This window comes from Lactuca virosa, chromosome 9, assembly GCF_052849685.1.
Source record: "Lactuca virosa cultivar CGN04683 chromosome 9, Lactuca_virosa_CGN04683_v6, whole genome shotgun sequence".
NCBI classification, from domain to species: Eukaryota; Viridiplantae; Streptophyta; class Magnoliopsida; order Asterales; family Asteraceae; genus Lactuca; species Lactuca virosa.
Window position 1 is genome coordinate 298,305,784 of NC_136434.1, and position 25,290 is coordinate 298,331,073.

Genomic DNA, 25,290 nt, shown 5'->3' on the forward strand with positions numbered 1-25,290 from the left:
AAAACTGAATCATGGATCATAAAAAATGGATCATGGATCATAAAAATGATCAATGCTTCACTTTTAATCATCCAAAAAAAAAATTCCAATATTTTTTTCTCTATGATATAATACTATGCTCGATTTTTTGATTTGCATTTTTTTTCAATTTTTTTAAGGTGTTCTCACCGAAAAAAGAGTCTTCACCCGATCTTATCTCTCTTGATATAGTACTATGCTCGGTTTTATGATTTGTATTTTTTTTCAATTTTTTTAAGGTGTCATCACGAGTCCCCATCCGATCCTCTCTCTCTCTCTCTCTCTCTCTCTCTCTCTCTCTATATATATATATATATATATATATATATATATATATATATATATATATATATATATAGAGCGATAAGGGTCTTTTTTTCTGGTTCGTCGAGATCATTTGAGGATATTTAAATTCTGAGAACTGGCCCTGAATTTTTGCCCCTATAAAATTAGTATGAATAGGTTTTCTTCATTTGGTTTGAACACACCGCAAAAAAAAAAACATTTTTTTTTATTCTAGATGTTTTTTGTGATCTCGACTTCTTTCTTTAATGTTAAAATTGAAAATAACATTCTCATAAATTTTCGTTTTTGCCTCCGTTACCGGTCTTACCTCAAGAAATTATTCAAATGCCGGTGTGGTGGAAATTAAACCAAATTTCTGAAACCTAAGGCTACGTTTAGTCCGTTTTCAATTTTCAAAAAAGTGAAATTAGTTTTCATTTTCAGTTTTAGAAAATGTGTCTAGTTAAAAACTTATTCATTTTTTATTTTCGATTTTAGAAAAATTAAATCGACTAAAAGAAAAAAAGCTTGTAACTAAATGCACCATAACTATTTGGTGTAATTACGATTATTGCATTATGATCGACGAAAACAAAAAAGCCCTAAAGTGGTTAAGCAAGACAGTTTCGATCCAACACATAGTAATATCGAATCAAATGGTGCTTTATTAATTCAGGACAACGATGTCGTATGAAAGAGAAGCGTTTGCAACGTTTTACATCTATGAAACACTTTCATTCGAGCACTTTAACAACCCACCACTTATGGAAATTATCCAAACCAAGCAACAACTGTTTTATAATATGATAAGTTGTACTATTTCAGACGAGATGCAATAAAACTTTGGACTGAAGTAAGAAAGAAATGATTTTAGGATTTGAAAATTATAATTATGCCGCTTATTTGATATGTGAATTTTGGACCTGTCTAACTCCTAACTAAGTAGGACATGTCTATCAGGTGAAATTCAAAATGTTTTATGTTTGAGCGTATTTTACAATATAAATTGTGTTTAAATGCATTTCATGATTTGCTAATGGAAAAAACCAAGCTGTTCCAATCTCCGAAGAAGATTGGGATGTACTCAAAGTTAGAGGATGATTTTTTTTTTTTTTTTTGGTAAATACAATGATTAAGTATATAGGTTTGATTTCACTAAAAAAAAGATAGGAAAAAAAAAGTAGACGTTTATTTGAATAATCTTGGCCCATTATGTTTTTTTTTTCACAAATACGGGAGGAAGTCAAAGGGAAAACGAAAAAAATTAAAATTGCTTTCATTGAGAGTCGAACTCAAGACCTCCCGCTTACTAAACGGGTGCTCTAACCAACTGAGCTATGAAAGCTTTTTGTACAAGAGTTTCGGATATATAAATAGTACTAAATTTCCGTCTTTCCTCCTGGTTGAAAAAAAGACTATTAGGGGGTGTTTGTTTGGGAATAATGGAATGAAATTTGAGGGAAAAGGATTCCAATTCCCTCAAATTCCTGTGTTTGGTTCAGCTTCAAGGGAAGGAAAATGAATGCTAAATGAATTATTTTCCGTTCAAATGAAGGAAAGTCCATTCCTTCACAATCTCAAAGGAATTAATTCCTTCATAACATGGAAAGCACAAGATTACACTTTTGCCCTGGCTAAACATTACAATACATCAGTTAACCTAGTTCGTTCATCCCATTTTCATTGAGCCGACATCCACCATCTTCGCGTCTTCTCCTCATCGTAACAAGGATCGGCCGACGACTTTCATTCCAGGTGATCTCTCCCTCTCTCTCTCCTTCTCTCTCTCTCTCTCTCTCTCTCTCTCTCTCTCTCTCTCTCTCTCTCTCTCTCTCTCTCTCTCTCTCTTCACATTCGAACCAAACAACACCTGTGAAGCATGTCTTGGTCGATTCATGGTTTCAAGCTATTTGATTTCTGAATTCAAGTGAATCATATCGATTAAATTAAAGTTCTTTTTTGAATTTCATGGTCAATTCATGGTCTACAACAACCGTTAGCTAATAGATTTCTTCATATTCTCTCCATCTTTTCTAATTTTTTTATTTTCTAATTTCTCCTTCTTTTCACGATTTCAGAAAAACCGAATGTTCTTTCCCTGCTTGTTTTGATTTCGTTTGTCTGTTATAGAACTGGGAAGCTAATCAGGTTATTTGGTTTATTTTTTTTATGAAGCTGTGTAATTCCTTGTCCAACAACTGTTACTGAACAGAGAAAACATGTATTGGTTTCTTGCTAAATTGATAGAACAGAAAACATGTTGTGGTTTTGTTGTTTTGCTATCAATATATGCCATTTTGTTTTTTTGCTATCAATGGAATGTGTATACTGTTTTTCTGTTTTACAGGAAAATGCCTCGACTTAGTTTAACAACACGCAATCGGCTGCGGATGGTAGAGTTCTTCGTGATGCTCTTCTTAGACCACATGGATTTAAAGTTCCAAGGTCGGGTATGTTCTTTTTTTAACTATACATCTTATTTATAAATTTTTATTAATAAGTTATTAACTACAATTCTTATCTATAGGTTATTATTTGGTTGATGCCGAATACACAAATGGAGAGGGTTTTCTAGCCCCTTATAGAGGACAGAGGTACCACTTAAATGAATGGCGTCATGGATACCAACCAACTACACCAAAGGAATTCTTTAACATGAAACATTCATCGGCAAGAAATGTTATTGAACGATGTTTTGGCCTTTTGAAGGGAAGATGGAAAATATTAAAGGATAATTCATATTATCCAATTGAAACAAAAAATAAAATCATAATGGCATGTTGTCTTCTACATAACTTCATAAGGCAAGAAATGAGAGTAGATCCATTGGACGAGTGTGATCAGGACGAGGGACTTGAAGATCTTGGACATGAAGATGTGGATATTATAAACTCTATCGGGACATCAAATGAATGGACCATATTTAGAGATAACTTAGCCCATAATATGTTTACATCTAGAGGGGCAACCAATTAAAATGATGTATTATTTGCTTATCGTTATGTTGGACAAATTGTTGTATTTCTTGGTTGTTGTATTGGACCATTTGTTATTTTGCTTATCTATTTATAAAAAAAAATGTTGTTTTGCTTATCTATTGTTGTTCGTTATGTTTATAGGTATGACAAGCCAAATTAGAAACTATAGGCCATGGACAAGTAATGAAGAAACGAAGCTAGTTGAGGCGTTGGTGAATATGACAAATGCTGGAGGGTTTAAAGCCGATAATGGTTTCAAATCCGGTTATTTGCAACACCTTGAGCAAGCATTGAAACAATCACTTCCAAACTCAGGTCTTTTAGGTAAGCCACATATTGAATCTAAGATAAAAACCATGAAGAAAGATTGGCAATGTGTCTATGATATGGTAAACGGTTCAAACACAAGCGGTTATGGTTATGACCCCGAAAAGCATTGTGTTACTGCTGAGGATCCGGTCTGGGAGGCGTACCTACAGGTACATTTTAATAATTAAGCGACTACATGGAAATATTTTGCTTTTTGTTTTTTATATGAATTATAATGTTGGTAAATAGGTACATAAAGAAGCGACTAGATGGAAACACAAAACATTTCCTTATTATGAAGATCTTTGCATTGTTTTTGGAAAAGACCGAGCTCAAGGAAATAGAGCTAGAGTTTTCATGGAGATGGAACAAGAGGTGAATTTAGAAGAAGAAACGCAAGATTCAGATGATGATTTTCTAGATTCAGAGGAAGTTAGTCGTACTACAGCCGTGCAACATGATGAAACTTCACTGAGTGTTCGTTCCAAGAAGAGGAAAAATCGAAGCGACGAGGGGTTTAACAAGGCGGTTGGCTTAATTACAGAAAGTCTTAAAGAAATATCAAAGGACTTGAGTGAAGGTATTAAATTTGACATGAAGATTAACGAGTTAAGTGAGAAGATCCCTCCAGCGATTTTAAAGATGAATTCAATAAGTCAACTTGAAAAGTTCAAAGCTTTGACCAAGATAAGAAGTGATCCCATTAATGTTCAAAATTTTTGGGAAATTGAAGAAGGTGATAGAGAAGCTTGGGTAAAATACATTTTGGAAGGGTAGTATTACCAATTGGGATGTACATTGGATGTTGATCGGTATTTTGCATATGAAAGTTTTTGGTGCCTTCGATTTGGATGTAACGAAATAATTTACGTTAACTTTTTTTGGTAACAATATTAGGATATCTAGCGAAGAAGGTGATAGCTTTTAAGTTATGTTTTTTGTGGTAACATTATTGGGATGTGTATTTAAAGAATTTTAAGTTATGAAGTCATTTGCATGATTTTCACATTATATTGACACAAACACTCAATCAATTAAATTAAATTTATTATTTTTATAATTTATGTAATGTATCTTTACATATAAATTAAAAAAGGAAGTAAAATTAAGCAATATAGACAAAAAGGGCAATTCTGTCATTTTACATGGATTCCAATTCCAATTCCTGCGAACCAAACAAAATCTGGAATTAATTCCAATTCCATTTCCTGCCAACCAAACAGGACATGGAATTGGATTCAAATTCCTGACAGATTCTTTTTCCAATTTCAAATGCAATTCCTTCAGCAACATTTTGCGAACCAAACAGGCCCTTATTCTTTTGTTTGGAACATCCATCTATGCAACATGATAACGGATCTTATATAACTCCATTTTTGAGATACAAATACGTTAAGCTTTTTGTCATCAAACTGTGTTGGTTTCAAGGAACAAAATTGTACATATCTTGACAAACTTTTCTAAGGTTATTTCAGATGATGAGCATGTGGACAACATTTATGTTGTAGGTGAAACAAAAATTACAAATTTTTTTCTATTGACAGACTCTTAATATGGACAATACATGTTAAACATAGTACAACTTTGCTATTTATCAATGGACTGTTGCTATTTGAAAGTAGAGCATTGGTATTTGAGTTGACTTGTACCAATTTATTGAATCAGTTGTTAGCTACATAATACTTGATATATATTTTTACACCATAAGAATTTCATTGCACCAAAGAGTCATTGGTCATGGCCATAAAGAGGTGAAGTGTTAATAAAAAAAAATGACCAATATAAAAACAATTTCACAGTCTATAGTACAATTTAGAAATTGTTTTTTTTTTTTTTAATCTTTTTAAGGTTTGCTACTTTGTTTGTCATAGGAGCAATTTAAAAGAAATAAAAAAATAAAATTTCATTGCTACTAAGTTACAAAATTGTTGGTCATTTGTACTACTATAGTTCAAAGCAATTGCCAATTTTTTATAATTATTCATTCGTTTAACTTTTGTCATTTACATTTTCAACTTATAAATAATAACTGGTTCGTTAAGATTGTTGTTTATTCTGATTCACATAGTTCATTCAATCTAAAAAATAACCAATCATTACTCATACAACATTTTCTCCAAACATATAAACCATTACTATAAACTTGTAATAACATCGTCTTCTTTTATATTTGAAGAATAAATCGATACAAAAAAAAAATGAAAATCTAGTAGGTTAATCCCAAAACTTAGGCAAATTACAGTATAAAAATCATCTATACACCCACCCTTCCCCCCGCCCTTGTGAAAAGTACATAGAAGTAGAACATGAACAACACATACCGTCTTTTATGGGAATTCCCAAAAACTACCCTTTCATCTAAGTCTCACATAGTCACATGAGGATGGTTGGGGGAGGGTCATAACAGTAATTCTGTAAGCCAAATACTTGAGAGACATATTATATGAGAATAAAGAATTCAGAAAAGAATCTCTTTAAGGATTAAGAGAACCAACATAACAAAACACATGATCACTAGTACTGTCGCACACATTATCATCCCCCCTCTTTTCTGACTTCTTTCCGCCTACAAATTCATCATCAGAAAGATAAATATATATATATATATATATATATATATATATATATATATATATATATATATATATATAAAAAAAACATGGAATATTAAAAATAAAAGAAAATATAGAACCTTTTGTAGCTGTTTAAGGCCTTCATCCACAGACGCTGCAACATTTTGAATATTGTGGTCTATCCTATCAACAATAGTTCCCTATTTTCACAATATAAAAACAAGTTACATACCACCAAAATCATCAACTATTTAAGCTCCACTTTTTTTACAAAGAATAGGACATGACATAACAAATTGTAGTGTGTTTGGCATGCATGCATTATACTGATGTCAATAGGACAAAATTTACAACTTTTTGTCCTACCCTAGAAAAGGGAGAACAAGATGGGGACAAAGACTCGCTCTTGATCTCTTGTTTTTGCAAAAAAAAAAAAAAAAACGCCCTCCTCATCCTCATCATTTAATGTAGCCTACAAAGCTTGTCTAGTCAAATTCAGTCCTGTGCAATACACGGGACTGGAGTAGGCCAGACTAGACAGGCTTTCTATGGCTATTTTTAATGATGAGGATGAGGAGGGCGTTTTCGTCTTTTTGCAAAGGTGAGAGATCAAGAGTGAGTCATCTTGTTCTACCTTTTTGGGAGTAGGACAAAAAAGTTGTAAATTTTGTCCCCAGTCTAATGCATGACAAACACAGTGTGTCTTGTAGACTATAATGTAAGAAACGGGGGGGCTTAGAGGGCAAATTTGTAAAAAGTATGCTGACCTGGTCGATGACAAGGACAGAAAGATCCTTCATGATTTGAGCAAGCTCGTTTACTGATTCCACAACCTGTTGAATCTCTTTCTCCCTTTCCACTGTGAAAGCCTCACTTTTCTTCAACTTTGCCATTTGATGTTCATTGAAACCCTAAAACACATCATTTTAACCTCTTTAAAATAAATAAGGACAAATTTTGTAAAAAAATAGGACTTAATTGGGAAACCCTCATTTCCCTGACTTTTTTTATTAAGTTGTTGTGTCTGCATTAAGTCAGATGAGGACACCCATGCACATAAAAGAATTGGAATAATAAATTTATAACCATATAAACAGGAAAATACAAGATAAATAAATAGTGAGTAAATAAAAGAAAAAAAAATATGTACCATGTCATCAAACTCATCATCATCATCTCTTCTAGAATGCTTTCCATTTAAATTCATTTCTAGATCAACCCCATCTGGACCCTACAACAACACAAACTAACACCTATCAAGTATCAACAAATAGGTTCTCAAGCATAAAAAAGATAGTGTTACTTTGACCAAATTTACTAAATTATCCATTTTACATGATTACACATTATATACTTTTTCTGACCATTTAAAAAAAAAAAAAAAAACACATGTTTGAGCAAGCTCGGGGACCAAAAATGTAATTTACTCAGTTTTAGTCTCTATAGGCACCAAAATTGCAAAGGGAAACTATTAAAATTACACCTTTTGAACAAACTCCGGGCCAGAATTGTTACAACAATTGAAAATAGGCACTAAAATTCAAAAAGGAAACTATTTGGTACCAAAACTACAATGTTTGAGCAAACTCAGGGACCAAAAATGTAATTTACTCTATCTTTTTTTTTTTTTATGATTATTGTAATACTTTAGTGGCTAAATTGATAAACAATAGCTCAGTGGCTAATTTGATAAAATCGTAAAAGTACGTTGTGTTTTTCTGTACTTTTCCTTGATATCAAAATCAGGTAACCAGAAAAAACGTTTTTTTTTTATCGATCGGAAAAAGTATAAATATAATCAGTATAAAAAACAGTTAATTGGCTGAAAATTAAAGATACAAGCTATTACTGAAAAGTTATAGAGGAGAGCAATAATATAAACCATATGAATTTAATTGGTTGCTTCAAATACTTTTTTTATAAAGTAAAACTAAATTTATATAAATTAAGAGTGTGGAGAGACCTCTTTTTGCTGTTGAAGGCGCTTTAAATAAGTAGATTGCTTTTTCCGGAGTTCCATTGAAAGACTCTGAAGATCAGTTGCAAGAGAACGCTGCCAAAAAAAATTAAAGAAACAAAATCATTAAGATGTAAATGTGTATTTTAGGAAAATAAAGTTTTAATTCATTTAAAATTGTGTGTTCTTTTTAAAAATCATTTGTGTTGTTATAATATTACATTCATAAAAATTGGTTATATTGTAATTTTCATTCCATGGAATGAAAATTAACAAAATGGAAGGAATCACATTCCTTCTAGAATGTTACATTCCATAGTATTTTTTTTTAAAAAAAATTTCAATGGAATCAGCATTCCTTGATTCCATTATGCCAAATGTACAATGGTTTAAATAAATAAGCTCAGGCACATTTCTTCAGAAACAAAAGAATCTATGATGAATATTGAATACACATAACTTGTTTTATATTTTCTTTTTCAAACAAAATCAGTATAAAAAGCTGGATTCTGACACGATTTTTATAATGATTTTTTATTCACATTTAGTGGACAAACAAGTTCAAAAAAAATATTATGTTTGTGAACAAAACTTCAGAGAGAACATTGAAGAAAGAGAGATAATCTGAAGCCATAACTGCAAATAAACACACACAAAAATACTATAGATTTTCGGGCTAAATGCAAGATATCTTAATGTACTTTCATATATTAGTGATTTATAGCATCCTACTTTCATTTCTTTCTACTATATCATTGTACTTTTAATATTTCTTTTCTTATTATTATTATAGCAACAACAATTTCTTTGTATTTGGATGACATTGCTATGAATTGTGATTGGGAAAATTCATTAAAGTACAATTCTGTAATAGAAAGAAATGGAAGTAGAACACTACAATAAAATACAAGACGAATTACAGAAAACTCATTATATTTTGGGCAATTTGTGGTTTAACCACTTATACTTTACTTTTTTGCCAATCAAACCATTAAAGTTTCAATCACTTTTCCAATTTAACCATTTTAACCTGATATTAACATGTCAAAATATTAACTTGCAAAATTACCACTTTCATATAAATGTCTACAACTTTTATTAACTGATTGGAAAAAAAATAAAAATAGAGTATTATTAGTGATTAAACCACGAAACTAGCAAAAATATTATGTTGTTTTTTTCCTTTATAATTTGACCATAAACAAATAAATGAAAGTGCATTCCTATTTCCTACATCTAACCATAAATTTCAAGCAATCACATGACAAATCTAAAGATGAGATTATAATGAATTAATGATACCTGCACATTTTTCCTAATATTTGAATCCTCAGAAGTCCCACCAGCAGATAATCTCTTTAATCTTTTTTCTGACTTTTTTAAAAGATCAGTAATCTCATGTGTAAGAGCCTCAATCTTGTGTTGATCTTCTTTTCCATCACCAAATGAAGGCATCAAAGCCTTAGCATGTGCCTTTGCTAATTCTCCCATTTTAGCCCTTGCTCGTTGCACATTTGCTGTTATTTCATCAGATACATCAACCCAAGCAGGAGGAAGCCCCACAGTTAATGCACCTGCCCTGCAAAATCATACATTTTATATTTTTACTTTTAAAACCACACAACACATATTCATTAACTTCTATATTTTGAAACCCTTCAACAAATTCAAATGTAAAAACTTTAATAACCCTTAAAACACCATGACTCATAGAAGCCTAACTTCTCTTATCCTTGCACTCGGATTATGTTTACATCTAAGGGGTTGTTTCTTTTTGATATATTGGGCATAATGAATTAAGCAATATTTGATATTTGTTTTATTTGGAATTTAGGAGTAAAATGGTCATTTAGTTTCATTCAGACAGTTTACTCAATCTAGAAAAGAACCAGACCTTATGTATATGACACTTTATCTAGATACCCATTCAATCAATTTTCGCATACAGAACTTAATGGGAAAAAAAGAAACAACTCCTGAGAGGGTTTTGCATAACCAAAAATGTTGTTTAATCCATGAAGTTGTCCAAGAAATATTTTCCCTGACTATTAAAGCCTCAAATGCATCTTAGGATTCACACATACTTTCACAGCACTTCCTTAATATCTTGTGAGTAATGACATAAAGATTTTTAACATAGCAGACAAACGGTTACATTCAAGAAAGAAAATTCACATGATTTAGTTATATGTATGACGAAAGAATTTTCTAGATGCTAAAATAAGGAAGCTTAAACTTTCTTCTTCATCCCATGTCGGATCCTGCATCTAAATCTAACTCAGCATGCACAAATCTAAATGGGCATGCAATACAGCATTGATATCTAGAATGATCTCTGTCAGTTGGTGCAAACAGCTTTAATACTCATGGAAACATTAATGCTTTTCTCGAAGAAATCTTCCATTCTTTCAACTTGATTGAAACACTGGTTTTGCTCATTTATACCCGAAAGATGGGTATTTTCTCAGGAGAATTACCAAGGTTATGATATACTAAACCTCCTATCAACCAGATCAGAAGCGTATTTTCAAACACAGCGACCTAGAATTACTACTGTTAAGTAGACAAATTTTTCTGTAGGTAATTATATACAGAAATGCAATGAGATCGTACAGAAGAACCTATTTGATGTTAAAACTTAATGAATCGATCAACAAACAGATAGTTTGAATTTGAAATGGAGTTTCATATTTCATAAATACAGGGAAAAAAAACAGATGAAAGATAGAGGAAACATACGAAGAAGTCCCGGGATCCTCGGTACTAAGAGGGGCATAAGAACTATTTTGTTTAAGCAAACCGGCGTTGGTTAGCTCAATCACCGCACCACCACGGGAGCTAGAAGAAGCTAATGACGACGGAGCCCTAACGCTCTTCAATGCATCTCTATACTTCTTAAACAGAAACGTTCTGTTCCTTGTCGCCATTGAAGAAAAAACTCTCCCAACACAAAATTGAAAAACAATAAGTGGATACCGAATGTATTCAGAAAACCAATACAATTTACAGATCGGAATCTATAACAATCTAAGGCTGAATTATCTTGATTGGAGATCTGGGATGAGCAGTTTGTGAGGATCTCTCTAATCTAATTCAATTGCTATTGTGCAGAGATTGAATCGAAACAATTATCGATAGTTAGCTGATCATTGGAGAAATCTGGAGATCGAGGGGAGTTAATAGTCATGAATTGCTGAAGAAATCGACCCAATTTCCCCTTTGTGATGCTTCTTCTTCTTCTTTTCCCCCTCAATTACTCTCAACCCCCATCGATTATGAGTTAGATGTCAGCTGCAGCCCCTTTTAGTTTTACACCTATAAATATGACTCATAAGTCGAAACTTCATAATGACCACCAAACTTTGCAACAACTTCAAATTGAGCACTAAACAATTCATGTGGCAAGTTGAAATATCACAAAATTCATAAATGCTTGAAATTAAGAGAAGTTTGTGTTAGAAATTGGGGCTAAAAATTGTTTGTATTTACTGAAAGTCGTGATTGCACTACCAAATTAAAGTATTTTGATGATACAATCGAAAGTTCAATTGGATAAAAAATGATTTCGAACAGAGAGAATGGAAGGATGTAATGTTCTTGATGTACTATAATTCTAACCAAAAACAAATTAGTAACCTATATGTCTCAAAAACTACCTAAACGATCACAAGGTAGTTTCCAAACTGTCACAAAACTACTATAAAGTGTCACTAAAACCGGGTTCAAGATTAGGGTAAAAAATCGGGTCAATTTCGACCCCAACCAAGGGCTTTGCCTTTTGGACCCCTCTACCAGGGACGCTATAACACTCGGTTTTGGATTCGCTTCATTATTCGGGGTTGCGGCCCAATCATCAGTTGTCAGGAGGCTTAGGGCATTTGGGAAGAGAGGATGTGGCCCTTTCCGATGTGGGTGTCATGGTTTAAGTGATCCAAATGTTCGATGGTGTCTTTGGAGGCCAAACGTAAATAAGATAGTGCTATGGGCCAAAACATAGTCTTACAATTAATTTCCTGCCGAGGGCTCAATCCCGGTCTTCCATGCAGGTGCCAAAGGCTACATCTTGGTCTTTCATACAGATGCCAGGGGCCACATCCTGGTCTTTCATACAATTGCCAGGGGCCAAATCCTGGTCTTTCATACACATATAAAAAATATAACTAGCATCCTATATCACAAAATAATGGGTCGGCCTTGGTGCCTTCGACCCATTGATACAGTGAGAAAACTCACCTCCAGCTGCTGAATGTCACAGATAAAAGCTCAGACTGCCGATCCGGAAGATCCCCGAGCTAACAACATCAAAATAATTCCAAATAAATAACTGGTCCACAACCCATAGCTGGAATCCTATCCCGATTGTCCAATACTCAGGGTAAAAGTCCATTTTACCCTTTCCTAGCTTGGCCCAAAATCTGAAGCCCAAACCAATAGGCAACAAAAACCCATTATGGCCCAATATCCTAACTGGGCTCAAAACCCATCATGGTCCTAATCCAAAAAGGTCCAATTTCCTAAAAGGCACCAAAAATACCCATCGGTCAACTCTGGTCAAACTTCTGGTCAATGGTCAAAGGTCAAAAGTCAACAGGTCAAGGAAGTCCACACTGACTGAGTACGCCCTGCGTACTCAGTTAGTACGCTCAGCGTACTTCAGATTTTGACCAAATCACGGAGGTTTTGACCAGTATGTGTTGTGTACCAAGAGGTACCCCCCCTCGAGGTCAATCCCTGCTGACATAACGGACTTTGTTAGTATATGTTATATGTTAGGGTTTTAGGGTTTCAGGTACCCACTTGGTTGCAGTGGAAACATAACGGGCTTGCCCCCCGGGGACAATCCCTGCTGACATGATCAACCCTGCCATACTTGTAGCAGCCCATACCCCTAGAATGATGTAACATCCCAAAATCCAAGACCAAAAATTTCATTTTTAATTTAATAATTCATAAAACAGATTATTGAAAACATCATCAAGGTTATCTCATGTTATAAAAACCCATAAGTCATATGTCTCAAAAACATCATCAAGACCAACTTTACAACAGAAGGATCTCAGTGGATTAATTTAACCACTTTATCATTATTTATGCTAAAATATTTATAGCATGTTAACCATTTACTTTGAGCATCTCTCGTTAGTGCAATTAACTTAGCTTATGTCAGTTATGGTACAATACAAGCATGAAAAGCAGAGGATTAGAACAAGGGTACATAACAACTACAGTTATCAAAGGTGCATCTATAAACCCCTTTTGACCACCATTATTTGTTTATCTATTATTCTTCACGTATTGTTAAAAACTAGCAAACTTACTCTTATTGTTTGCCACTTTACCCATGCGCAAATGAACGAGGTACAAGCACAAAAAACATAAGAAATGAAACTCAACCAACTGTCAATTATTGGTCTTGTATCACTAATGCAACAAGACAGTTATGTTTTACGAAGAAGAAGTGCAGAACCCAAGCGTAAGACTAATGATTGTCTTCCACGTTGACAAATCTGACGTGTACTAATTGAAACATCCCAAAAATACAACCGAAAAATTTCGTTTTCAAAACATTGTTAAAAGCATAAACCATCCAAAGTCATAAGTAGAATCATAACACATCAGAGTATCTGTCTCATATCAAATCTCATGTCAAATATCATATCAAAATATCAGAGTAAAACTCCCAGGCTGAAGAAGGTGGTGTGTGCCATGCGATCATCCCGAGCTCTTCCCTTTGCTGCCGGAAGAACCTGAAACCAAAACTGAAACTGTAAGCACGAAGCTTAGTGAGCTCCCCCAAACTTCCACATACCATACAAAGCACATATAACCAATAACATAACTCTGGGACTACTCCCAACTACATCGGGACGAATCCCGACATCGGCTTACCCGGCATCGGACTCCTGTTCGGCATCGGGCTCACCCCGACATCCGACCGCATCAGGCATCGGGCTCACCCCGGCATCGGGCTTGCCCCGGCATCGGGCTTACCGCGGCACATACACAGCATAACATATATCATAAACATATAATCTACATCGGGATTGCCCCGACATCGGACCGAAGCCCAGAACACCTAATCATAACATATAAACTAGCATACATCGGGCTTACCTCGGAACATATAATTCATGGCATAATAATTAACATACATCGGGCTTGCCCCGACATCGGGCTTACCCCGGAACACATAACACATAACACATAAACATGCATGAATTACAAAGACATCAGGCATACATAACTACTTCTCGGGACCGCCTCGGCATCGAACCGAAGTCCGGAACATATATCTGCATCGGGCTAACCCCGGCATCGGGCTCACCCCGGCATGCTCTACTACTTAAACGGGTCGGCATTGTGGTCGTAGACCCGTTCCTACTGGAAGGAAACTCACCTCGTGTGACTGACTGCTGCAACTCTGGGTGGGAAATCTCTATTAGCTGTTCCGGCGACTCTCCGGCTATAAATTTCCATAAGGGTACTTAGTCAAAAACTGATAACTACTCTTAGGGTAAAATGACCATTTTACCCCTGGCTAAAGTCAACATCCTGGTCAACGTCAACACCTAGTTGACCTGACTCGCCGAGTCGGTTCGCCAACTCGTCGAGTCCCTATTCTTTCATCCGTTCCCAACCCTGACTCTACTCGTCGAGTCTAGCAAGTACTCGACGAGTTCCCTTCCAAACATAACATCGGGACAATCTTCATCTGATTCGCCGAGTTCCTCCTGAAATCGTCGAGTTTATCTTCATCATATGATCGAGTCTACTCTGTGACTCGCCGAGTTGTATGAACAACTCGTCGAGTCCATCTTCATAAGTTGGGAGATGACCTTGGACTCGCTGAGTATGTTCCTGCACTCGTCGAGTCCCATGGTTTCCAGATCCATGGCTTTGTCCATTTCATTGAGTCCCTTCCCTGGACTCATCCAAATCCCTTCTGAACTAAAATGGGTTCCTCTGAGTCATAACAGTTTTAGGAACCAACTCACGACTCGCCGAGTCCATGCATGTCCAAGTCTATTAATTCGATTTCTGATGTGCAAAACTCATCCAGAAGGTAGATCTAGGCTCCTAAGATCGGTATAACACGTAAAGCCAGGAACTTTATGTTCATGCATGGGACTTTTATGCTCAAAGGACCAAAAAATGGAGGTTTATTTCATTCTTGGGGTTCTCATGGCCATAAAGATGGCATTTTTATGACATGAGGACCCTCCAAGGTTCCAGATCTGTGTGTAAATCGACTTGGGACGTCCAAGTCCCAAGGATCAAGCTCCTTGGACCCAAAACCTCATAAAAATGACCACAAGGAGATCTAAGAAACTACAAGTCAAGTATGAGGCTTGATTACCAGAAAGTGAAAAGAAGCTGATGTTGTTCTTGGATCTACAATCTTCTCTTGAAGTCCTCTTTCTTCCTCTTCTTCTCACAAGCTTCAAGTACACCAAATAACTCTCAAAATCACAAAGAAAGCTCAAGTTCACTTATGGAGGGTTAGGGTTTCGGGATTACTGCTCTGGAGGTGATGAAGGCTGGACAAGAGGCCTATAATGTTGCTTAAATACGGTGCAAACCCTAAATATTAGGGTTTACCCCAGACTGGCCTAGGGCTACAACTCGTCGAGTAGATTTTATAAAATGACATTTAATGAATTAAATACGTACCAGAAACGGGGCGTTAAAATTCTCCCCCACTTGTATTATACTTCGTCCTCGAAGTCTGCTGCATCTGGAAACAACTCCGGGTAGTGCTCTCGCATCTCCTCCTCGGGCTCCCATGTCCACTCCGAACCCTTGTGGTGCTGCCACTGCACCTTCACTAACTCTACTCTCTTGTTCCTCAGCTCTTTCACCTTGCGATCTAGAATCGCCACTGGTCTCTCGATATAGTTCAGGCTATCGTCAATCTGAATGTCCTCCAGGGGTACTACTGCTGAATCATCCACTAAGCACTTCCGTAACTGAGAAACATGGAACGTGCTGTGGATCTGGCTAAGCTCTGCTGGAAGATCTAATCGATAGGCAACCCGAACCACCCGGGCCAAAACCCTAAACGGACCAATGAACCTGGGGCCCAGCTTGCCCCGCTTCCGAAATCTGATAACACCCTTCCAGGGTGACACCTTCAGGAGGACCATATCGCCCACCTGAAACTCCAAGTCCGAACGCCGCTTGTCGGCGTAACTCTTCTGCTGACTCTGAGCAGTTTGGAGCCTGCTCCGGACTTGCTGAATCCGCTCCGTAGTCTTGAGTACCACCTCTGTACTCCCCATGACTCGCTGACCGACCTCACCCCAGCAGATTGGGGTCCTGCACTTCCTCCCGTAGAGCATATCAAAGGGAGGTCGGTCTATACTGGAGTGATAGCTGTTGTTATACGAAAATTCCGCCAACGGAAGATACGTATCCCAACTGCCACCGAAATCTAGTACACATGCCCGAAGCATGTCCTCGAGAGTCTGAATCTTCCACTCGCTCTGTCCGTCTGTCTGAGGGTGGAAGGCGGTGCTGAAATGGAGACGAGTACCCATCTCGTCGAGAAACCACTTCCAAAACCTGGAAGTAAACCGGACATCTCGGTTTGATACCACCGAGACAGGCACTCCATGACGTGCCACTACCTCTTGCACATAAATCTCAGCCAACTTCTCGGCCGAGATGCTCTCCTGGATCGGTATAGAATGGGCGCTCTTGGTCAACCGATCCACGATGACCCACATCGAATCAACCCCACGTGCAGTCCTGGGAAGCTTAGTAATGAAGTCCATGGTGATATCCTCCCATTTCCACACGGTAATGTCTAGCGGCTGCATCTTGTCGTGGGGCCTCTGGTGTTCTGCCTTGACCTTCCTGCAGGTCAGGCATCTCTCCACATACCAAGCTACGTCCCGCTTCATGCAGGGCCACCAGTAATCGGGTCGAAGATCTCTGTACATCTTCGTCGCCCCTGGATGGATAACCGAGACTTGTGGGCCTCATCCATCAACACCTGTCGTACTCCGCCCCAGTATGGTACCCAGACCCTCCCATGCAGGGTCAATAATCCCCGGCTGTCGTAATCAAACGAAGCTACTCGACCCACTCTTCTTTCGCACTTCTGGCGCTCCTTATTCAGGCCCTCAACCTGCGCCTCCCTAATCTTCTCCAGCAGTGGAGTAATCACTGTCATCCTCAGACAGATATCTCGGATCGGAGCCGCTACCACCTTACGGCTCAGGGCGTCGGCCACTACGTTGGCCTTGCCCGGGTGATAAAGGATCTCACAGTCGTAATCCTTCACCACATCTAACCACCGACGCTGCCTCATGTTCAGATTTGGCTGATCCATGAGGTACCTCAGGCTCTTGTGGTCCGTGTAGATAGTACACCGGACCCCGTAGAGGTAATGTCGCCAAATCTTGAGGGCGAACACTACCGCCCCCAGCTCCAAATCATGCGTTGGGTAGTTAGTCTCGTGAGGCTTCACCTGTCTCGAGGCATAAGCTATCACATGCCCCCGCTGCATCAACACTGCTCCCATACCTGTGATCGAAGCGTCACAGTAGACTACAAAGTCATCTACTCCCTCCGGCAGGGTAAGAATCAGCGCCTCGCACAGTCGCTGCCTGAGCGTCTCGAAGGCTGTCTGCTGCTTAGGACCCCAGCGAAACACCACCGACTTTTTGGTCAGTCAGGTCAACGGAACTGCTATCTTGGAGAAATCCTGGATGAATCTCCTGTAATACCCTGCCAAACCCAGGAAGCTCCGAATCTCGGATGGAGACTTCGGGACTTCCCACTGCATCACAGCCTCTATCTTGGCCGGATCGACTAATATACCCTTCTGGTTGACGAGGTGTCCCAGAAACTGCACCTCGCGCAACCAGAACTCGCACTTGGAGAACTTTGCGAAAAGTCTCTCCCTCCTCAAGGTCTCTAACACCTCTCTCAGGTGCTCCTCATGCTGCTCCTGAGTCTTGGAATAAACTAAGATGTCATCAATGAATACTATCACAGACCGATCCATCATTGGCCTGCACACGCGGTTCATGAGGTACATGAACGCGGCTGGAGCATTGGTGAGCCCAAACGGCATCACCACAAACTCATAATGACCATAGCGGGTCCTAAAAGCGGTCTTCTGCACATCATCATCTCTGACCCGCATCTGGTGATATCCGGACCGTAAATCAATCTTGGAAAACCAAGATGCTCCCTAAAGCTGGTCAAACAAATCATCTATCCTCGGGAGTGGGTAACGGTTCTTCACCGTCACCTTGTTCAGCTCCCGGTAGTCTATGCACATACGGTGCGACCCGTCCTTCTTCCTCACAAACAGGATTGGGGCTCCCCATGGTGAACTGCTCGGCCTAATAAAACCCTTGTCTAGCAGCTCTTGAAGCTGCGTAGACAACTCCTGCATCTCGGGAGGAGCCAACCGATATGGTGCCTTGGCTATCGGAGCCGCACCAGGAACCAGGTCAATCCGAAACTCAACCTGTCTCTCAGGAGGTATCCCGGGCAAATCCTCCGGGAATACATCCGGGTACTCTCGTACCACCGGTACATCATCAACTGTCGCCTTACCCTTATCCCGGGTATCCATAACATAGGCGACGTACCTCGCGCAACCCTGCTGGAAATAGCGCCTCGCTCTCGCTGCTGAACAAAGAATCGGTCCGCGCTGTGGCCTCTCGCCCCGAATCACTAACTCTCCCCCACTAGGAGTGCGAACCCTCACCAACTGTAGCTCACAATCAATCACTTCTCCATTGGAACTCAGCCAATCCATACCCACTATAACCTTGTTCCCTCGCAGGGGAATATGAACCAAATCCACTGAGAACCGCTCATCGAATAACCGCAGTGTACATCCTCTATGAACTCTCGCGACCCTGACGATCCTATAATCTGCTATCTCAACGTCGAGTGGGCAATCCAGCTCCCCCGGAGCTCTGCTAAATCGCTTGTTGAGAGCGAGCGACACAAATGATCGGGTAGCCCCCGAATCAAACAATACCATAGCTGAAATGCCGTTCACTAAGAACGACCCTATACACAAACATATAATCATGAGAAATAAACAAAATCAATTACAGAGATAAGAGGAAAATACATACTCGTTACCACGTTAGGAGCTGCTCGTGCCTCCTTTTCAGTAAGCTGAAAAGCCCTGCTTCGCGCCGTAGGCGCCTCAGCCCGACCCTGACGGCCATCTGTAATCCTCAAGGTGGCAGGAGAAGGTGCTGCCACCTTCCCTGCTGCTGCTGAACTCGGGCACTGGGACCGCTTGTGTCCCCTCTGATTGCACTGAAAGCAAATCAGGTCGGATGCTGGTGTGGTGGTGGTAGTAGCTGTACAATCTCGGCTCATGTGACCCGTTCGGCCGCACTTGTAGCAGCCCGAACTCCCTGCCTTGCACGCCCCCTCGTGCATCCTGCCGCATTTGCCACAATGACCGTGGCTCTGCTGGCTCCGAGATCTGTGATCCGATACCTTGGGCTTCTTGCCCGAACCTCCTGACTGAACTCCCTCTGGCTTCCTCTTCCTCTCCATCTCTAAATCCAACTCTCTCTCTCGAGACCTCGCTATCATATCCTCCAGCGTCTTGCAGCTGGATCGGCTCACAAACTGGCGGATATCACTCCGCAACATCTCATGGTATCGGGCCTTTTTCATTTCCTCGTCCACCACATACTGCGGAACGAGGAGGGCCCTCTCCCTAAACTTGGCGGTAATCTCCGCCACAGTCTCTGTCGTCTGCTGGAGGTCCTGAAACTCCCTAGCAAGCTGCTGCACCTCAATAACAGATGCGAACTCGGCTCTGAACCTGGTCGTGAAATCACTCCAGGTCATAGTATCCAACACAGTGTCATCTCCAATGGCTCTCCCGACCTCCTCCCACCAATCTCGTGCCCTGTCCTTTAGAAGACAGGATGCTAATCTGACCTTGTCCCCCTCGGGACATTTGCTGGTACGGAACGCGTTGGCGACATCTGCCAACCATCTGGTACTCGTAATGGGGTCCCGAGCCCCATGGTAGTCGGGAGCTCCACAAGATCTGAACTCCCTGAAAGTCAATGTGTGCGATCCCATCATGGCTGTTATCTCAGTACGGAACACGCTCAGCTTCTCATCCAGAAGCTCTAAGATACCCTCCTTGACTGATCCAAAAATCACGGGAGTCTGTTCTAGTATGCTGCGTGTGACCTCCGAGGAGATGAACTCCCTGGTCTTCTCATCTAATTGCCGGCTCCAGAGCCTGAGCCCGATCCCTCTCCTGCGCCTGAACTACCATCCGCTGGTCTAGGGCGTAAAACCACCATTCTAAAAACACATCATATCAAACGTCAGAATACTAATATAACTAGAGGGATCAGATACACTACAAGTTGCCTGGTCTTCTCTCAGCCTTCCTTGATTCGAGTACGGATCCTCTGCTTTCAGTAGTACTGTAACATCCCGAAAACATGGCCTGCAAATTTCGTTTAATTTAATAATAAAAACCATAGTCGATAAACATCATATAAAAATCATAAGCAATGTATCTCAAAATAATATAACAACTGTCAAGTATATCAGAGTATAAACATCCCAGGCTGAACAAATGGTGTGTGCACTGCAATCTTCCCGAGCTCCTCTTTTGAAAACTGAGTACCTGAAACCAAAACTGAAAAATGTAAGCACAAAGCTTAGTGAGCTCCCCCAAACTACCACATACCATACAATAACATATAAAGCACATATTGGGCCTTGCCTACTGCATCGGACCAAAGTCCGGAACAGACTTGGGCCTTGCCCACTGCATCGGACCGAATTCCGGAACTAACTAGGGCCTTCCCACTGCATCGGACCGAACTAACTAGGGCCTTGCCCACAGTCTCGGTCGTCTTGTGGAGATCTAACACTGTTGCGCCAACTGCTGCGCCTCAATCGCCTGGGCACACTCTGCCCAAAATCTGGTCTAAAAGTCATCCCATGACATAGCATTAACCGCACTATCACTCAACTCACTACCAACCTCTTCCTATCAATCTCGTGCTCTATCCCTCAGGAGACAGGAAGTAAGTCAGATCTTGTCTCCTTTCGAGACAACGTCTGGTAGGAAAAGTGATGGTGACATCTGTCAACCATCTGCTGCTAACAATAGGGTCCCTAACCCCCATGACAATATGAAGCCTCACAAACTCTGAATTCCCGAAACATCAACGTACGGGTCTCTATCATGACTGCTATCTCAGTGCGGAAAGCACTCGGCCTCTCATCACAAATCTCTATAATTCCCTCCTTGATCACACTGAGGATCACAGGAGTTTGGTCAACGATACTGCGCGAAATTCAAAGATGGAATGAACTCCCTCATCTGATCATCAATATGCCCGGCTCCAGAGTCCGAGCCTGATCCCTCGTCGACACCAGAACTACCATCTGGTCTACCGCGTAGCGTCACTATACTCGGCAACATACCATCACTAACATCACAATACTCATCCAAACTCGAGGGATCTCACACACTACAAGTTCCCTGGGTTCATCTCAGCCTTCCTTGATTCAAGTACGGATCCTCTGCTTTCAGTAGTACGGGCCCATACTACCTTCCACATCTATCCGTACTTTCCTCAAGTACTGCCTCGACTCCACCAAGTCCCTTCTACTACTTCTGCTGATCTCATGCTAATCTCATCCTAGGCTTGCCCTAGGGTAATTAACAACCCACTCTCCGCCATTAGCTGCATAAGAAGTCCCTGCTTTCTTCCCCTAACTAGCTCACGAATATTATTACATATTACTCAGACTAGATAATTCTTCGAATGAGAGATCCTACCCTACAACGGTTGGACTCAAACAAGAGCTGCGAAATAGAGCTAGACCTAACCTTCTGAAATTATTTAGTCCTTGCAATATGTAACTTAACATATTCATTTACTAGTTAGTGAAAGACAACTAGAACTCCTAAAAGCACAAAGCAAGCAGCATTCGGGCGTTGAGTACACATAATCAAGCATATACTACCCTGGTTGTCATACTGACTAATCTATACTAGCATGCAGTTCCCAAAAAGCTGGTACACATATAATAGGCACATAAGGCATCCTTCCTAGATCCTTAGCCCTAAACTAGCATGCAGTTCTCATAAAGCTGATACACATATAATAACATGAACTTGTATGGGTAATTTGGGAGTACTTACTTGAGCTCGGCTGATTGCATGCACCACACCCTTTTCTCTTTTCAAAGTTCCTTTCTTTATACTTTTCTAAAATTGTTTTCTTTTCTCAAAACCCTTTTATAAACATGGGTTTTCTTTTGAAAACTTTATACCACTTCCTTAGTTTAAGTTCAGACACACCCGAAAGTGTGCCCGAATCCCTCAAACCAAGGCTCTGATACCAACTTGTAACATCCCGAAAACATGGTCTGAAAATTTCGTTTAATTTAATAATAAAAACCATAGTCGATAAACATCATATAAAAATCATAAGCAATGTATCTCAAAATAATATAACAACTGTCAAGTATATCAGAGTATAAACATCCCAGGCTGAACAAATGGTGTGTGCACTGCAATCTTCCCGAGCTCCTCTTTTGAAAACTGAGTACCTGAAACCAAAACTGAAAACTGTAAGCACAAAGCTTAGTGAGCTCCCCAAACTACCACATACCATACAATAACATATAAAGCACATATTGGGCCTTGCCCACTGCATCGGACCAAAGTCCGGAACTGACTTGGGCCTTGCCCACTGCATCGGACCTGAAGTCCGGAACTAACTAGGGCCTTGCCCACTGCATCGGACCGAAGTCCGGAACTGACTAGGGCCTTGCCCACTGCATCGGACCGAAGTCCGGAACTGACTGAAAATAGCATAACATAATCATAACATATAACATAAACACATATACTACATACTGCATCGGACCACAGCCCGGACTAACTTGGGCCTTGCCCACTGCATCGGACCGGAGTCTGGAATAACTGAACATATCATATACATAAATTTGTAACATAAACATATAACTACTGCATCGGACCAAAGTCCGGAACAAAAGGCACATAACATAAACATGCATGAATCACAAAGACATCAAGCATACATACTACTTCTTGGGACCACCCCGGAATCGGACCGAAGTCCGGAAACATATAAACTGCATCGGGCTAACCCCGACATCGGACCAAAGTCCAGAACTACTAACATCTAAACGGGCCGGCATTGTGGACGTAGACCCGTTCCTACTGGAAGGAAACTCACCTCACACTGCTGAAGTCCCGCTGAAAAAACCCTAACTGCTGGATGACAGATTCTAGAATCTGTCAACATCAAAATAACACCCAATTAATAATTGGGTTCCATCACATATACTCATAAGTCCATGCTTGGGGTAAAAGACTGCTTTACCCCAATCTTAGCTTTATTCAAGCCCAAGGCCCAATCCAAAGGCCCAAAAGTCTAATAATGGACCAAACTATGGCCCAATTTTCCAAATTAGGCCCAAACATCTACATGGTCTTGCCTTAAGGCCCAATCATTTATTCTTGGTCCAACTCTTAGCATTCTAAGGGCCCAATACCATATAATCATCAAGGCCAAAACTATGGCCTTTCTATGGCCCCATTTTCTAAATTGGGCCCAAACTCTCCTATGGGCCTTACCCTAAAGCCCATTTAATTTTTCTAGTCCATTTGCTTGTTCTTGGATGGCCCAACACAAAGCCCAAGTGAAATTAGGGTTTCACATAAAATGATGATTAGGGTTAAGTGTTTCTCACTTAACCCTTTAAGGACTTAATCCATTAAGTCCATCTCTCTACTAGATAAATCATATGGTGTAGTTGGGCTTGATACACCATCCAATCCCCAAGGCCCAAAGATGGGTCCCAATAAGTCCAAGGCCCAAATGCTTACAATTAGGGTTTTCTAAACCCTAATTAGGGTTTTCACTCAAACATGGCCCAATAGGCCCAAAATTAATCTTTAAGCCCATTAGGGTTTTGGCTAGGTCCATTAGGGTTTTGCTTGTGGGGCACCACCCACTACCACCTCGGGTAGTGGTGGTCAATGGCGGCTCACGGCGGCGGCAACCACCTTACGGTGGTGGTTATCATTATTTTTATTATTAACCAAAGCTAATTACAATTACAATGTTTAATCCAAACATAAACACACACACACTAACACACACACAGCCACACCATGGTGGCTGGCGGCGGTGCTTGGCGGCAGCCACCACCTCACGGTGGTGGCGGTGGCCTTTTCTCAATTTTCCGGCCAACGGAGCTACATACATCACACTAAAACACAACATGTCAACACACACCTAAACACATAGAAGCACACGCACACAGCCACCTTCCACGGTGGCTGGTGGCGACAGGAAGGCGGCAGCGGCTCATCGTCTTCAACAGCCCCCAACAGCGGGAGTGGCGGCTAGGGTTCGCGATCTCGACTGGAGAACGACAACACTGCAACAGCGGGTCGCCCGACCTCTACAACTGAATCACGAAGGAGCAGCAACCATTGTCTTCGTCGGCAGCTAGGCAGTGGCGGCGGCGTCGCGGTGTCTAGAAGGTGGCGTTCGGGGAACCCACGACTGTGAGCAACGAGAAACGAGGGTGGCAGCTCCGTCGTCTACTTCCGGTCTCTCAAACAGATGCGACATCCACACGACGCACACATCGCCGACTGAAGGAATACGGCCGTGGTGGTGGCGCTCCGGTCGCGAGGTGGCAGTTCAATCCGACTCCAATGGTGGCTGTCTTCACGCACGGTGGCTGCGCTTTGGCGGTTCTCATCAGCGACTTTCGACTGCCTTACACTCCTTCTGGTGTCGAAAGAAATGGATATGGTGGTTCCCGGCCTTAATGGCGGTGGTGGAGGAAGTATGGCGGCACCGGCGGGAGTCATAAGGTTGGCGGCTGGAGGATGAAAGGGAGTGGGGTGACATCCGACATCGTAACTTTAGGGTTAGGGTTTGGCACCCGGTGATGTTAGGTTATATACCTGACTCACGAAACTTTGCCCCATAATGACAAGTTAAGCCCCTCCTTTCCCTCATTTCTTTCAAACTAGTCCATATTTTACACTTTTAACCCTGCCTTCAGAAATCTTTACAACCGAATCCAGAACTTACCTTTTAAGCCCTGATCCCATAAATTTCTTTCATAATAGATCCCTAAATTACCA

The 25,290-nt window shown here is 40.3% G+C and overlaps 1 protein-coding gene and 1 non-coding gene across 2 annotated transcripts; both read right to left on the bottom strand.

The window, feature by feature from the left end:
- Positions 1 to 1,574: 1,574 nt before the first annotated feature.
- TRNAT-AGU (transfer RNA threonine (anticodon AGU)) lies at positions 1,575 to 1,648 on the bottom strand. The gene has a single exon. It is a non-coding gene; the product is annotated as a tRNA-Thr (tRNA).
- Positions 1,649 to 5,700: 4,052 nt separating this feature from the next.
- LOC145138837 (syntaxin-43-like) lies at positions 5,701 to 11,400 on the bottom strand. Its single transcript, XM_079072854.1, has 7 exons — positions 10,860 to 11,400; positions 9,423 to 9,699; positions 8,127 to 8,216; positions 7,314 to 7,394; positions 6,931 to 7,074; positions 6,283 to 6,363; positions 5,701 to 6,156 (listed from the first exon to the last, which is right to left on the bottom strand). Exons 1-7 carry the CDS (start codon positions 11,045 to 11,047, stop codon positions 6,049 to 6,051), a joined length of 969 nt encoding a protein of 322 aa, XP_078928980.1. The 5' UTR covers positions 11,048 to 11,400; the 3' UTR covers positions 5,701 to 6,048.
- Positions 11,401 to 25,290: the final 13,890 nt, after the last annotated feature.

Excerpts from the sequence above, each read along its gene's own strand:
- LOC145138837 (XM_079072854.1), bottom strand. The coding sequence starts at position 11,047 with ATGGCGACAAGGAACAGAACGTTTCTGTTTAAGAAGTATAGAGATGCA. Across the intron at positions 7,395-8,126 it reads GCCTTCAACAGCAAAAAGAG|GGTCCAGATGGGGTTGATCT; the intron begins GTCTCTCCACAC and ends GTGTTGTTGTAG. Across the intron at positions 6,157-6,282 it reads GCCTTAAACAGCTACAAAAG|GCGGAAAGAAGTCAGAAAAG; the intron begins GTTCTATATTTT and ends ATGAATTTGTAG.